Source organism: Alosa sapidissima, chromosome 6 (genome assembly GCF_018492685.1).
Source record: "Alosa sapidissima isolate fAloSap1 chromosome 6, fAloSap1.pri, whole genome shotgun sequence".
Lineage (NCBI taxonomy): Eukaryota > Metazoa > Chordata > Actinopteri > Clupeiformes > Clupeidae > Alosa > Alosa sapidissima.
This window is the reverse complement of record NC_055962.1, coordinates 25,032,042-25,045,006: the sequence shown is the minus strand read 5'-3', so window position 1 is coordinate 25,045,006 and position 12,965 is coordinate 25,032,042. Positions and strand designations below refer to the sequence as shown.

At 47.8% G+C, this 12,965-nt stretch overlaps 1 protein-coding gene across 7 annotated transcripts in view; it reads right to left on the bottom strand.

The window, feature by feature from the left end:
- cdc42bpab (CDC42 binding protein kinase alpha (DMPK-like) b) overlaps window positions 1-12,965 on the bottom strand; it is a 67,643-nt gene that overhangs the window by 17,652 nt on the left and 37,026 nt on the right. For 5 of the 7 annotated variants that reach the window (XM_042096340.1, XM_042096345.1, XM_042096342.1 and 2 more), the window contains exons 12-23: window positions 12,812-12,945; window positions 11,889-12,131; window positions 10,989-11,099; window positions 10,263-10,519; window positions 8,504-8,609; window positions 7,236-7,360; window positions 6,687-6,792; window positions 6,362-6,513; window positions 5,364-5,455; window positions 4,854-4,930; window positions 2,225-2,263; window positions 156-269 (exon numbers count right to left, since the gene is read on the bottom strand). In XM_042096340.1, coding sequence (XP_041952274.1) covers window positions 156-269; window positions 2,225-2,263; window positions 4,854-4,930; window positions 5,364-5,455; window positions 6,362-6,513; window positions 6,687-6,792; window positions 7,236-7,360; window positions 8,504-8,609; window positions 10,263-10,519; window positions 10,989-11,099; window positions 11,889-12,131; window positions 12,812-12,945 — 1,556 coding nt within the window. The remainder of the gene's footprint in view (window positions 1-155; window positions 270-2,224; window positions 2,264-4,853; window positions 4,931-5,363; window positions 5,456-6,361; window positions 6,514-6,686; window positions 6,793-7,235; window positions 7,361-8,503; window positions 8,610-10,262; window positions 10,520-10,988; window positions 11,100-11,888; window positions 12,132-12,811; window positions 12,946-12,965) is intronic. The other 2 variants (XM_042096341.1, XM_042096344.1) reach the window with 2 other exon arrangements.

Sequence of the window (12,965 nt, the reverse complement as noted above, 5' to 3'; positions counted from 1 at the left end):
TGTTCATAAAATGTTCACTTAGTTTAGGCCGAGACCAATCGTGCTTCCTGACTATGTGCCTGTGATGGTGCTGGAGATGGGGCTGTCTGTTGGGGGCAGGGGGGCAGGGGGCTGGGGGGCTGGGGGGCAGGTGGCTGGGGGGCAGGGGGGCTCACCTCGATGGGCTCCATGTCACTGGCGGTGGATGGGGAGCGGGAGCGGGAAACTCGACGCTTCGTGTCCTCGTCATGAGATGGAGTGTTGGAGGGGGTGTAGTCCACAGAGTCCAGCTATTCATGGAGAGAGAAGGAGAGCGGGAGAGAGAGAGAGAGAGAGAGAGAGAGAGAGAGAGAGAGAGAGAGAGAGAGAGAGAGAGGAAAAGGGAGGGGCAGAAAGGGCCAAATCCAGAGAAATAGGAAATAAAATAAATGAAAAGAGACAGATAGAGAGAGAGTGGTAGGAAAAAAGGAAAGAAAGACATGTGTGAGGATAAAACCTGCTGACCATTGCAGTCCATCCCCTTAAACCCAATGTCCCTGGAGCAGCACACACACACAACCGGCACAGGCACAATGCATGCTGGGAAAATACAGTAAGCAGAACAACACAAGCTACCAACAGCAAGCCAATCAGAATCAAGGTCAAATACCCGTCTCGACAGCAGATGTGTCAACCAGTGCAATTCCTGAACTGAGATGCTGACCTGTGGTGGCATGGCCAAGGTGACTGGTGGGCTGGAGGTGAAACATACTCCATCTACACACAGTCTGTGTAATGCTCCATCTACGCACAGTCTGTGTAATGCTCCATCTACGCACAGTCTGTGTAATGCTCTATCTAAGCACAGTCTGTGTAATGCTCCATCTAAGCACAGTCTGTGTAATGCTCCATCTACGCACAGTCTGTGTAATGCTCCATCTACGCACAGTCTGTGTAGTGCTCTATCCACAGTCTGTGTAATGCTCCATCTACGGACAGTCTGTGTAGTGCTCCATCTACGCACAGTCTGTGTAATGCTCTATCTAAGCACAGTCTGTGTAGTGCTCTATCTACGCACAGTCTGTGTAATGCTCTATCTACGCACAGTCTGTGTAATGCTCCATCTACGCACAGTCTGTGTAGTGCTCCATCTAAGCACAGTCTGTGTAATGCTCTGCACTCAGAGAGCAGTAGGTAGGGTTTCACAGTCCTGATTGTCCTGTTCAGTTTATAATGATTAACACACTGCAGTTGAGATAGATGAGACTTTGATTCTGATGTTTGTGAATTACTGTTTGGCCAGCAGAGGACAAGTTAAAACATGCACAGGACACGAGACCCAGCCCACAAGTCCACAAGACCCAGAATATAAGCAGTATGGACAAACAGACTACACCCACAAACATCTTAATTAGTTAATAAACTTGAGAGAGTCCTTTAGTCCTGTTGTGGCATATTTAATGTTGTGGACATATACTCGTGGTAATCTGCATGACAATCACACAGTATATGCCAGTTTAGATTTTAACTCTGTGAAAAAAAGGCATCTGAAGCTGTCATTTGAAGTGACTACCAAGATGACACCCTAAATTAAATTCAATAAAGTTTCAAACAGAAATATGTAACACCAAGTCACTACAAAAGGTTCTACCTAAAAGGTTCTTTAACTTTTCCTCACAGGAGAACCCCAAAATGGTGTATGATGACCTATTTACTGAGAATCTTAGAACCTCTCAGGGTTCTCTTCTGTAGCACCTCAAAGGGATCTCATGTGTGGAAACCTAAAGAATCACTTTTCTCAGAGAGTACTGTATGTTTAAGTAGTACCGTCCGGTACACACCACTGTTAGAATGGGACAGAACTCTGGAGGATAATAAACAATTACACAAACACAGACCCACAATTAGATCACAAGCAGAAGGTAGGAGCAGTGAGAACCACCCAGTCACAAGTCAGGGTGAGTTAACAGCATTTCACAGATACAGTATACCCACTCCACATAATATAAGAGAATAAAGTCATGGATGCAGGAAACCAAAAACATCCCATGCGAAACCACAATCACAACCTGAAACCCATGCAACACACATACACACACTCTCTCTCTCTCTCTCTCTCTCTCTCTCACACACACACACACACACACACACACACACACACACTCCAACACGTAACAAGCAGCAGTCGCATCAGGCACAGAGAGCAGATGTCCCATTCCCAAGGCAAAAGGACGGAGGAACAACACAAAAACAAACAGCTGCTTACACGTCTGCCTTTACTTCCTGGACCAACGGAGGGAGAGCGCTTTAAAGAGAGAGAGAAAGAAAAACAGAGGGATGGGGGGAATGAAGAGAGATGAAGAGAGGTGTTGGGAGTTGAGTGAGGCTGTATGGGGATCTAAGGTCATCACTGGATGCCCCGCCACCCCCCCCGCCACCCCCCCCCCCCACCCCCCCCCCCCCCCCCCACCCCCACCCCTCACACGCACACTTCCCTTGAACTGCCCCACCTCATACCCCATAATCCACCACTGCCTGCCTGAGTCTAGGCCCAAAGAGTAGAACCAAAACAGGCCTCAGTCCAGATACAGATACAGACCAGAACGGTTCCGTGGTCAACTGCTGTCTGGATCTGGCCTGTAGACTGCAGTCAAGAGGCCCAACTGTCTATGTGTGTCTGTGTCTGTGGGTGTGTCTGTGTCTGTGTCTCTGTGTGTGTGTGTGTGTGTGAGAGAGAGATTTGTAGTGTGTGCTGAAAATAGGGGACTACTTTCCCCAACTTGTACTTTAAGTTTCTACAGACAACCCTGCAATGTGATGCACCCCCCACACCAAGACATCCTAAAGTGGGCCATCTTGAGAATGTTTTGATCTGAATATCTTGATTTATGTCTTCCAAAACACTGCAATAAGACGACCGTACAAGCAAGCTGACTAAGTGTTGACTACACTAGGGACCACATGTGGGATTGGGGAAACAGTTCAGCTCCAAACCCTGGAGCTAACTAGCAGTGTGTGTGTGTGTGTGTGTGTGTGTGTGTGTGTGTGTGTGTGTGTGTGTGTGTGTGTGTGTGTGTGTGTGTGTGTGTGTGTGTGTGTGTGTGTGCGCGTGTGTGTGTGTGTGTGTGTGTGTGTGTGTGTGTGTCGCTGGGCCACGTGAGGTCTGCTGTGGGGAACTGGATGTTCCTGACGTTGGGGGGGAAATGAGGTGTGGGGTGGGGTGGGGAGGGGTGGGGTTGGGAGCGGGACAGGTCGGGACAAATCAAGTGTGTTCTTCTTCCTCTGTCTATGGAGTTGGGCCAAACACAACACAGCGCATGACAACAGCCACGCCACAGACGAGAGAACTGGGGCGCACTGTACTGTGAGTGTGTTTGTGTGTGTGTGTGTGTGTGTGTGGGGGGGGGGCGGGGGGGGGGGGGGGGGGGGGTTATGAGTGTGTGTGTGTTTGTGAGAAAGAAAGTGTGTGTGTGTGGGTGTGTGTGTGTTTGTGAGAAAGAAAGTGTGTGTGGGTGTGGGTGTGTGTGTGTGAGAGAGGGGGGGGGGGGGTTATGAGTGTGTGTGTGTGTGTTTGTGAGAAAGAAAGTGTGTGTGTGTGTGAGAGAGAGAGAGAAAGAGAGACTTTTGATCAAAGTGATGAGGGGTGGGGTTGAGTGTTTCCTAAGGTGAGCATGGCGTCTCGACTCTAAACTCTCAGTCACTGGCAGGTGGGCTTCACAGTCACAGACTACTGGCACAGCACAGCCCAGCCCAGGGACAGGGTGCAGGGAGGAAACATCTCTGGAATGAGGAGAGGCAGAGGTACACACAAACACACACACACACACACACACAACCACACACACAAACACATACACATACACACACACACACACACACAATTCCTAACTACAAGAGGAGCCAAAAGGTTGGTACATCACAGATCCGAGAGAGAGGTGAGGGGCAGGCCTGTGTGTGTGCGTGTGTCTGTGTGTGTGCACGTCTGAAGACAAGAATATTTGGGAGTGAAAGTTTAGCATTTACATGTACTTGCAGAGGCACTGAGATTATGTGATTATGTTCTGTGTGTATGTGTGTGTGTGTATGTAAGTATGTATGTGTGTGTGTGTGTGTGTGTGTGTGTGTGTGTGTGTATGTGAGTGCGTGTGTCTAAGAGGGACAGCTGATACACACCAGTCTAGAGGCATCAGTCTAATGGAGGGGCACTAGGACTAATGGAGGTGGCCTCACATGAGAGCCAGAGTGGACTTACGTCTTCCCAAAACTCAATCAGAGAAGAAGACTCAACTGAAGAGGAGGAGGAGGAGAAGGAGAAAGGCTCCTGACACAGCTAACAAAACAAACAGAAAGAAAAGAACAACTGAAAACAAGAAAGAGAGCGAGAGAGAGAGAAGGGGGGAGAAACAGACAGAGAGAGAAGGAGGGAGGGAGAGAGAGCTAGAGAGAGGGAGAGAGAGAGAGTGTGGAGGTAGAGATGGTGGGGCTGGGGCAGGAGGAGGGCTCTTAGAAGAGAACAGCGCAGTGAATAATTCAGCACAGACTGAAAATAACCTAAGAGACTGGCAAACACAGTTTCCAAAAACACTCTTGCTTTTCACACACACACACACACACACACACACAGAGTGACTCCCTTTTGATGGCAAATGCAAATGCATGAACAGAAAAAGTATTCAGAAAAGGTATGGACCAAAATACATACACTTACATCAAAAAACACAGCACACACACACACACACACACACACACACACACACACACACACAGCTATATTTGGCCAGCCCGAGTCTGCTGGAGATGGAGTGCCCAGCAGATGACCGCTTCACTTCCTGTTCGCCAGTGGCGTGCTGTGACACACAGGAAGAGATCCTATTGCATTGTGGGATTGCACTTACATCGAACTGATCCAGCCCTGAGGTGGGTGCGTTCAGGAAAGCCAGGAAGGAATTCTGGGAGTCCTGGTGTTTCACGCCTGAAAAAGCCAAAAGAGGAATGATATGAGTTCCTTATCCATGAGAGGAATTGTATGTGTCCATCCAGCATAGGGAAACACATCAAGGCCAGTTTGACCAGCCAGTGATGGAAAAGGGTTTACCACACCCTGCAGCAGGAAAGAGAGAGAGAGATAGAGAGAGAGTAAAAGAGGGGAAAGAACAAGGGAGGGATAGAGAGAGAGCAAGTACAAAACAAAGAAAACCAAGAGTGTGAGAAAAAAGAGTGAAATGAAATGAAGAGAGTGCGCTGGGAAAAGGGAAACAAAGAGAGAGAGAATGATGGAGGGAGATGAGGAGAAGAGAAATGAAAGAAAAACAGGGGGATGATAGATGGAGATAATAGAGAAGAAGGAGATGGAGATGGGGGGGAGAGGGAGGGGAAGGGTCAGAGGTCAGAGGTTGTGACCTGACCTCTCCTGAGGCGGAGCTCCTCCAGCTCTTTCTTCAGCCGCTCGGTCTCAGACTGCAGCTCCTGGTTCTTGCTCTCAGCCTCCTGCAGTTTACTGGACATGGACACACACGCGCGCACACGCGCACACACACACACACACACACACACACAAACACTTTTAAAGTGCTGCATGTCGTCACAACACAAAGTGCACCACACAGGCGTCTCTATTAGAAGCCCTGCTGCTGGGTCCTGGGCTGCCCTGTATCTTTTCTGACCATCTATCCGGTCTGCAGATATGCCTGATAGAAATCATGCCACACTTCAGCTTAGATAAGTCCAGTGTGCTCAGATAGCCAGGAGTAACAATGAGGAGCTGAGTGTCTATGGGCAGCTTCAAAAAAACAGAACTCATGCTGAGCTGGCCACCGAGGGCAAGGCTGACCTCCACAGCACGGATTTGACCATCTCCAGCCACAAGATGGCACTGCTGTACAACTACAAGCAGAGATGGTTCCCAGACCAGAGCAGACCCTGAAACTGCAGCATCACTCCATGAGAAGCAGCACAGTACAGCTGTAATAGGGATTGATACATCAGAAAGAGGAAACCAACTACACCTGCTGGACATTCAGTATAGCTGCGATACTCCATGAGCCATGTCCATGAGATACTAGAACTATCCCAACAACTCTCTTAGCAAAGTATCTTTCTCAGAGAAAGCACAGGATATTCCCTAATTCTTCACTGAGCTGCATATGACTTTTAACATCATATGGGTGTGTGTTTCTTTGTGTAATGGTGTGTGTGTAATCGTGTGTGTCTATGTAAACCTCCCTGAGCTACATAGGGCATTCTGGAAGTGAGTGAGTGTTATTGACTAAATGAGTTCAGGACACTGTATGCTTTGGCAACACGCATTGTCATGCCAATAAAGCGTTTCGAATTTGAATTTGAATTTGAATTTGAATTTGAGTGAGAGGAAAAGGGAGAGAGAGAGTGAATGAGAAAGACATACCACTCAGTGGAGATGCTGGAGGCCTTGACCTTATTGAGCTCGTCCTGGATGCCCTGCTTGGCGCGGATCTCGGCGTCCAGCGCTGACTGCAGCTCCAGACGGGCGGACATGTCCAGCTTGGCGAAGCGGCGCACCTTCCAGGGCATGTCTTGCTATCAGGGGGGGGAGGCACAGAAGAGAGGACATCAGGACGTGAGGTCTGACCAGTCCAGAGAGAGAGAAAGAGTGTGTATGTGTGTGTGTGTGTGTGTGTGTGTGTGTGTGTGTGTGTGTGTGTGTGTGTGTATGTGTGTGTGTGTGTGTGTGTGTGTGTTTATACACTCACTGTGCCTCTGGCTCCCAGGCTGGTGTTTCTGAGACCCTCCAGCTCTTCGGTCATCTTAGTGGCCAGAGCCTGAAGATAACCCCGCGCATCCTTCTCATCACTCACCCTGTAAGAACACACACACACACATACATACACACACACACACACAGGCACACACACACACACACACACACACACACACACATACATACACACACACGCACAGGCACACACACACACACACACACACACATACACACACACACACAATGTTTCTCTCATGAATCATTCTGCTCCTGAAGGGACCCAAACAAATGTAATTACTGTGGAGTGTTTCCTTTGCTCAGCGGATGAGTGCTGTGTGTGTGTGTGTGTCTTTGTGTGTGTGTGTGTGAGAATAGGGGATTCTCAAAGTATTGTCAGTCTCACCTTGCCATTGGCTTATAAATAGTCATCTGTGTGTGTCAACACAAATCACAAATCTGAGAGGCCCTACAGTACATGCACTTCTCACATGCACTCCCACTGCCCCTCTTTTGTGTGTGTGTGTGTGTGTGTGTGTCTCACCACTGGATGATCTCGGTGATCTGGGCCTCCCAGTGGGCTACACTCTCCTTCTTATCAGACAGCTCCCTCAGCTCCTCCTCCAGCTGCTTGCTGCTAACACTCAACTGCTCATACAGCGCCGTCACCTGGGACAGGAGAGACCAGGGAAGATGAGTGTGTGTGTGTGTGTGTGTGTGTGTGTGTGTGTGTGTGTGTAAGAGAGGGACAGACAGAGAGAGAGTGGGGGGATAGATAGATAGATAGATAGATAGATAGATAGAAAGATAGATAGAAAGATAGATAGATAGATAGATAGATAGATAGATAGATAGATAGATAGATAGATAAATAGATAGATAAATAGATAGATAGATAGATAGATAGATAGATAGACGGATAGAGACAAAGAGGAAGAGGGAGAGGGAAGGGAGGGATAGAGAGAAGAGGAAGAAAACAAAACAAATGCGAGTACAAAGAGAACAAGGTAAACAAACTGAAGGGGGAAGAGTGAAAGACAAGGGGATTTAACAAATACAATTCCACAGTCTGCTCATGTAGATTCACTGCGGGAATAGCACACATTCCCTTTCAAAACAATGAGTGGTGGGAAGACAAATGCTCCCGAGATCGGAATAATGAGGGAAAATAAACACATGAGGAATGAGCCACCATATTTCAATTCCAACTATTCTTTCCTGATGAGGCATTATGTAATGTGTGTGTTGTGTGTGTGTGTGTGTGTGTGTGTGTGTGTGTGTGTGTGTGTGTGTGTGTGTGTGTTTGCGTGCGTGCGTGCGTGCGTGGGGGGAAACAAAGGAAATAAGGTCCAAACTTCTGCTCAACGATTTGAATTAGGAATGTGCGATTTCCTTACTAATAGAAGCCTTATCCAACGTAAACAAGACTTGTTCCAAAAGACCATTCCATTTTCACATGTGTGTGTGTGTGTGTGTGTCTGTGTGTGTGTGTGTGTGTGTGTGTGTGTGAGGGGCTTACTTCAATGAGTGCACCCTTCCATAGTTGAGCGTATGAGTAAGAGCAATAAGCTCTCTCAGTGTGTGTGTGTGTGTGTGTGTGTGTGTGTGTGTGGTGTGTGTGTGTGTGTGTGAGAGAGAGAGCGCAAGGGATTGGGTGTGAGAGGACAAGAGACATAGATCTCGGGGGATGTAATAAGATGAATCTTTGTGAGTGTGTCCGTGTTGATTTGGGCATGCGTGTTTCTCCATGTGTGTTAGGTGTGTGTGTGTGTGTGTGTGTGTGTGTGTATGTATGTGTGTGTTTTCTCTCACCTTGTCCAGTTCACTGGAGAGCTTCTTGTTCTCCTCTGTCAGTAAGGTTCTCTCCCTCTCGTGCTTCTGCTTGTATTCAGTCTCAAACTCCTCTCGCTCACTTTGACTGCAACACACACACACACACACACACACACACACACACACACACACACACACACACACACACACACACACACACACACACACAGACCGGAAAATACATATTCAAAAAGACATTTTGGAACTGGAATTTGGAACATTTATCTTACTCTACTAAAATCATCGCGGCTATGACTAATGGAGTACACTTCCATTGCTAACAGTGAATGTGAATGAGTGAGTGAATGAGTGAAAGTGACATCACTACTGAAGACTGACCTCACACTTAAAGCACTTCAAAATCGATCATTAAAAAACTAGGCCCAGGTGAGATGCTAGAAGAATATTTATTCTCTTCACAAGAGATGCTCTTTCACCAAACGTGCGCACATGTAGATTTTCACAGCAATGTGGGAATGGTCAACTCAGGCAGCACTGAAGGAGACTGACGTCTAGAGGGTGGGTTTGAAAAGGTGTGCTAGGCTGGGCTAATGCTGGGCTAATGTACCAAGGATTAGCAGGCTAATGCTGCTACAGTGGCAAGCTATCGCTATGGGGTACAGTTACCTCATCCAGCAGTCACTGCAAAAGAAGCACATATACACTCAGAAGTCTTACAAAAGAACACACACACACTTCCACAAAAGTATCCACACATACTAAAATGCTAAAATAAACACACACACACACACACCCATGGCTAGACGAGTAGATGCATGCTGAGGGTTGCCCTACTCTATGCTACATGAAGGCTGATAAGTCTCCTCACACGCCCACATGCCCCATTATGGCTCTGCTGCACACTGCACATGATCATGGGAATTCCAAACCATTCTTCTCTCGCAATCCCTCAGAAAACCCCATCTAACACCTTCTCCCCACAATACACACACACACACCTGTCTACTTTTCCTCCGAATGAACTGCTACACACACACCCACACACACCTGTCTACTCTGAGAGAAAGTGGAATAGAACATTATGTCCAATATTTCAAAATATGGTTTAATGTTCTGCTGTGCATTATGTCCAATATTCCAATATATGGTTTAACGTTCTGCATTTCTCATTAGTGGGTCACTTTGATACTAAAAGTATGATTCTATGTAATGACTGTATGATATCTGTACTGTCCCTGTGTATATCTGTGTGTGACTGTATTTAGAGATAAGCGGGAATATTATGACTTTGCAGTGTTTCACTGTTCTGCATGGCTGCGTCAGTAGCTATCTGCTCCGGATTGCCAGGTTGCCACTAATCAGAGTCTGATTCAGTGTAGTCCACGTGGGATGGGATGACCAACGCCATCTCCAGTCAGCCTGGAAGGATACTTAAACCCTAACTATTTCCTTGTCTAGTTACAGCAGCTGATGGATCTTTAGGTGAAGTCATGCTGTCTCTCCCTTGATGCGCATCATTGTAAATAAACTCTGTTCCTGATTTTTCATACTATTGGTCTGACTGGGTCTCTATTAAATCGATGGTATCAAAATTACCATCAACTCTTCCTCCCGCACACGCACAAACGCACACACATACTAGTGCACATACACACACACACGCACACACACACACACACATACTAGTGCACACACACACACACACACACACACACACATACAAGTGTACACACACACACACACACAGACACACACACACACACACACACACACACACCTCTCGCGGCGCGTCTTCTCCAGCTTGTCCTTGAGCACCAGGATCTCCTTGTGCAGGGCGAGGTGCTGGGCCTCGGCGTCGTGCAGCTCCTTGCGCAGGCCCTTGAGCTCGGCCGCGTGCTGACCGTCGCGACGCAGCCGCTCCTCCTCCAGCTGCACCGTCCGGCGCTCCAGCTCCGCACGCAGACGCAGCGCCTCCTGCTCCTGGTCAGCAGAGCCAGCGGCCGATGGCCCGTCAGAGGAGGACACGGGCTTCTGCTGCAGGGAGAGGGGAGAGGGAGGTGTGACTGTAGGGTTGTGTGTGTGTGTGTGTGTGTGTGTGTGTGTGTGTGTGTGTGTGTGTGTGTGTGTGTGTGTGTGTGTGTGTGTGTGTGTGTGTGTGTGTGTGTGTATGCTTGTATGTTTTTGTGTGTCTAGTTCCTCTAATTGTCTCCTTTATTGGCGTGTGTGTAGTGGGTACACTTTCATCATCTCTGACATTGTCTGTAGCTCTTTCTTCATTTGTTTAGAGTATTGGTCACTAGTGTGTGTGTGTGTGTGTGTGTGTGTGTGTGTGTGTGTGTGTGTGTGTGTGTGTGTGTGTATGGATGTTCTGTAGACCCAGAAGGTTATGAAATGTGTGTGTGCACAAATGTGTGTGTGTGTTCTGTATGTGTGTATGCTCTGGTGAAAAAGGTGAATGCATGTTTATGTGTGTCTTTATGCGTGGGTGTGGTAGTTGATGTACCTTCATCATCTCCAGCTCCTCCTCTAGTTGCCTGCTGTACTGCTCACTGCACTCCCTCAGTTTCCTCTCCTTCTGAGCCTCAGCTGACTGCTCCTCAGCTTGAGCCTCAAACTGAAACACACACACACACAGACACGCAGACGCACACGCACACACAAAAACACACACAAAAAAACACACAGACACAGAGTTAAGATAGGAACACACAGTTGTGCATACAGACTGCACACACAAACATACAGTGAGTTATAAAACATACTCCTGCAAAAACATGCATTACATACTCCCACAAAAAAAACCCGCACATGCATACACACACATAAATACACACACAAATAACTCGGACAAACACACATTTGCTTTCTTATCCAATTTCAGTTGAGGGTAAATTATAGTAGCCGCTCCATAGCAAAACACAGTGAGACTGTGAGCGAAACCAATATAAACACACTGACCCACCCACACACACTCATGGCCTCAAAGCGTTCCAATATCACTCGCTCCTCAGTTATATGGACTTAACCACAAATCTCTACTCCATAATCTCAAACACATGACAGACAGAGACACACACACACACACAGGCTATGGGCCAACCTCCATACAGCATTATACATATGCATATACGGAGACACACACACCGTACTGAATTGAAATGTGCAGAAACATATATAAAATACTTTATCTACATTAACAACTACTCATAACGAGACTAACACCTCTGTCAAATCTGAAACAATGACAAACACACACAAACACCACATCATTACATCGTCATTATAGAATCCAACCGTGGACATGATGTGACACACATGCACACACTCGTGTGTGTGTGTGTGTGTGTGTGTGTGTGTGTGTGTGTGTGTGTGTGTGTGTGTGTGTGTCCTGTCCTCTCCTCACCTCCTTGCGGCTCCTCTCGGCCTTGCGCAGCTCCAGCTTCAGTCCCTCGGCCCTCTGGCTCATGGCCTCCAGCTCGTCCTCCTTGTCGCGCAGCTGGCGCGCTAGCCGCTGCTTGTGTGAGCGCAGGTCACTCTGGCGCTCGCTCATCTCCGAGAACTCCTGCATGGCCAGCTTGCGCTGACTGTGAGCGTCCTTCAGTTCCTTAGACTGGGCCTTCAGCCGCTCCGCCTGCTCCAGCAGCTCCTGCATGGACACACACACACACACACACACACACACACACACACACACACACACCAATTTATTTAAGTCCACATGGAAGAAAATGGTACAAGGACACAAATATTGAAGATGGAGTACAATACGTACACACTTATGGATCAGTGGCATACAGCAGGTCTTCAAAATATCACTCAATTAGCATAACACATGGATATACACACACAGACACACACACAGACACACACAGACAGACACACACAGACAGACACACACAGACAGACACACACACACAGACACAGACACACACACACAGACACACACACACAGACAGACACACGTGCGTTGGGTGGCGGCAGTGAGCGCTTTGAAGACCGCTAGTTGGCCAGCTAGCTCTAATTGTGCCAATTGCTATGTTGTTTTGTGCTCATTTCAAGGCTAGCTTGGGCTGTGAGATGATGAACGGAAACAATGTTATGTACACGTCACTATGGAGGATATGCAGTGTCATGTAATACCACTGTGCCGTGTCTACTTTGAAGAAAGAAACTTGTTTTGGAGTGATAATGGCCTGTGCACATCTATGTGGAAAAGCTAGCCAGTCACAAGCATGTATGTACACACACACACACGCATGCACACGCGCACACACACACACACGCACACACACACACACACACACACACACACACACACACACACACCTTGTGCAGTTCGTCTCTTTCCTGTGTGACACATTTGATCTGCTTGTCCAGGTTCCTGATGTGTTTGGACGAGTCCTCCAGGTCTCGGCGCACTGAAGTCGCCTCCTCCAGCTTCTGCTCCAACTGACCAGACTCTGACCAGAGAGAGACCAAC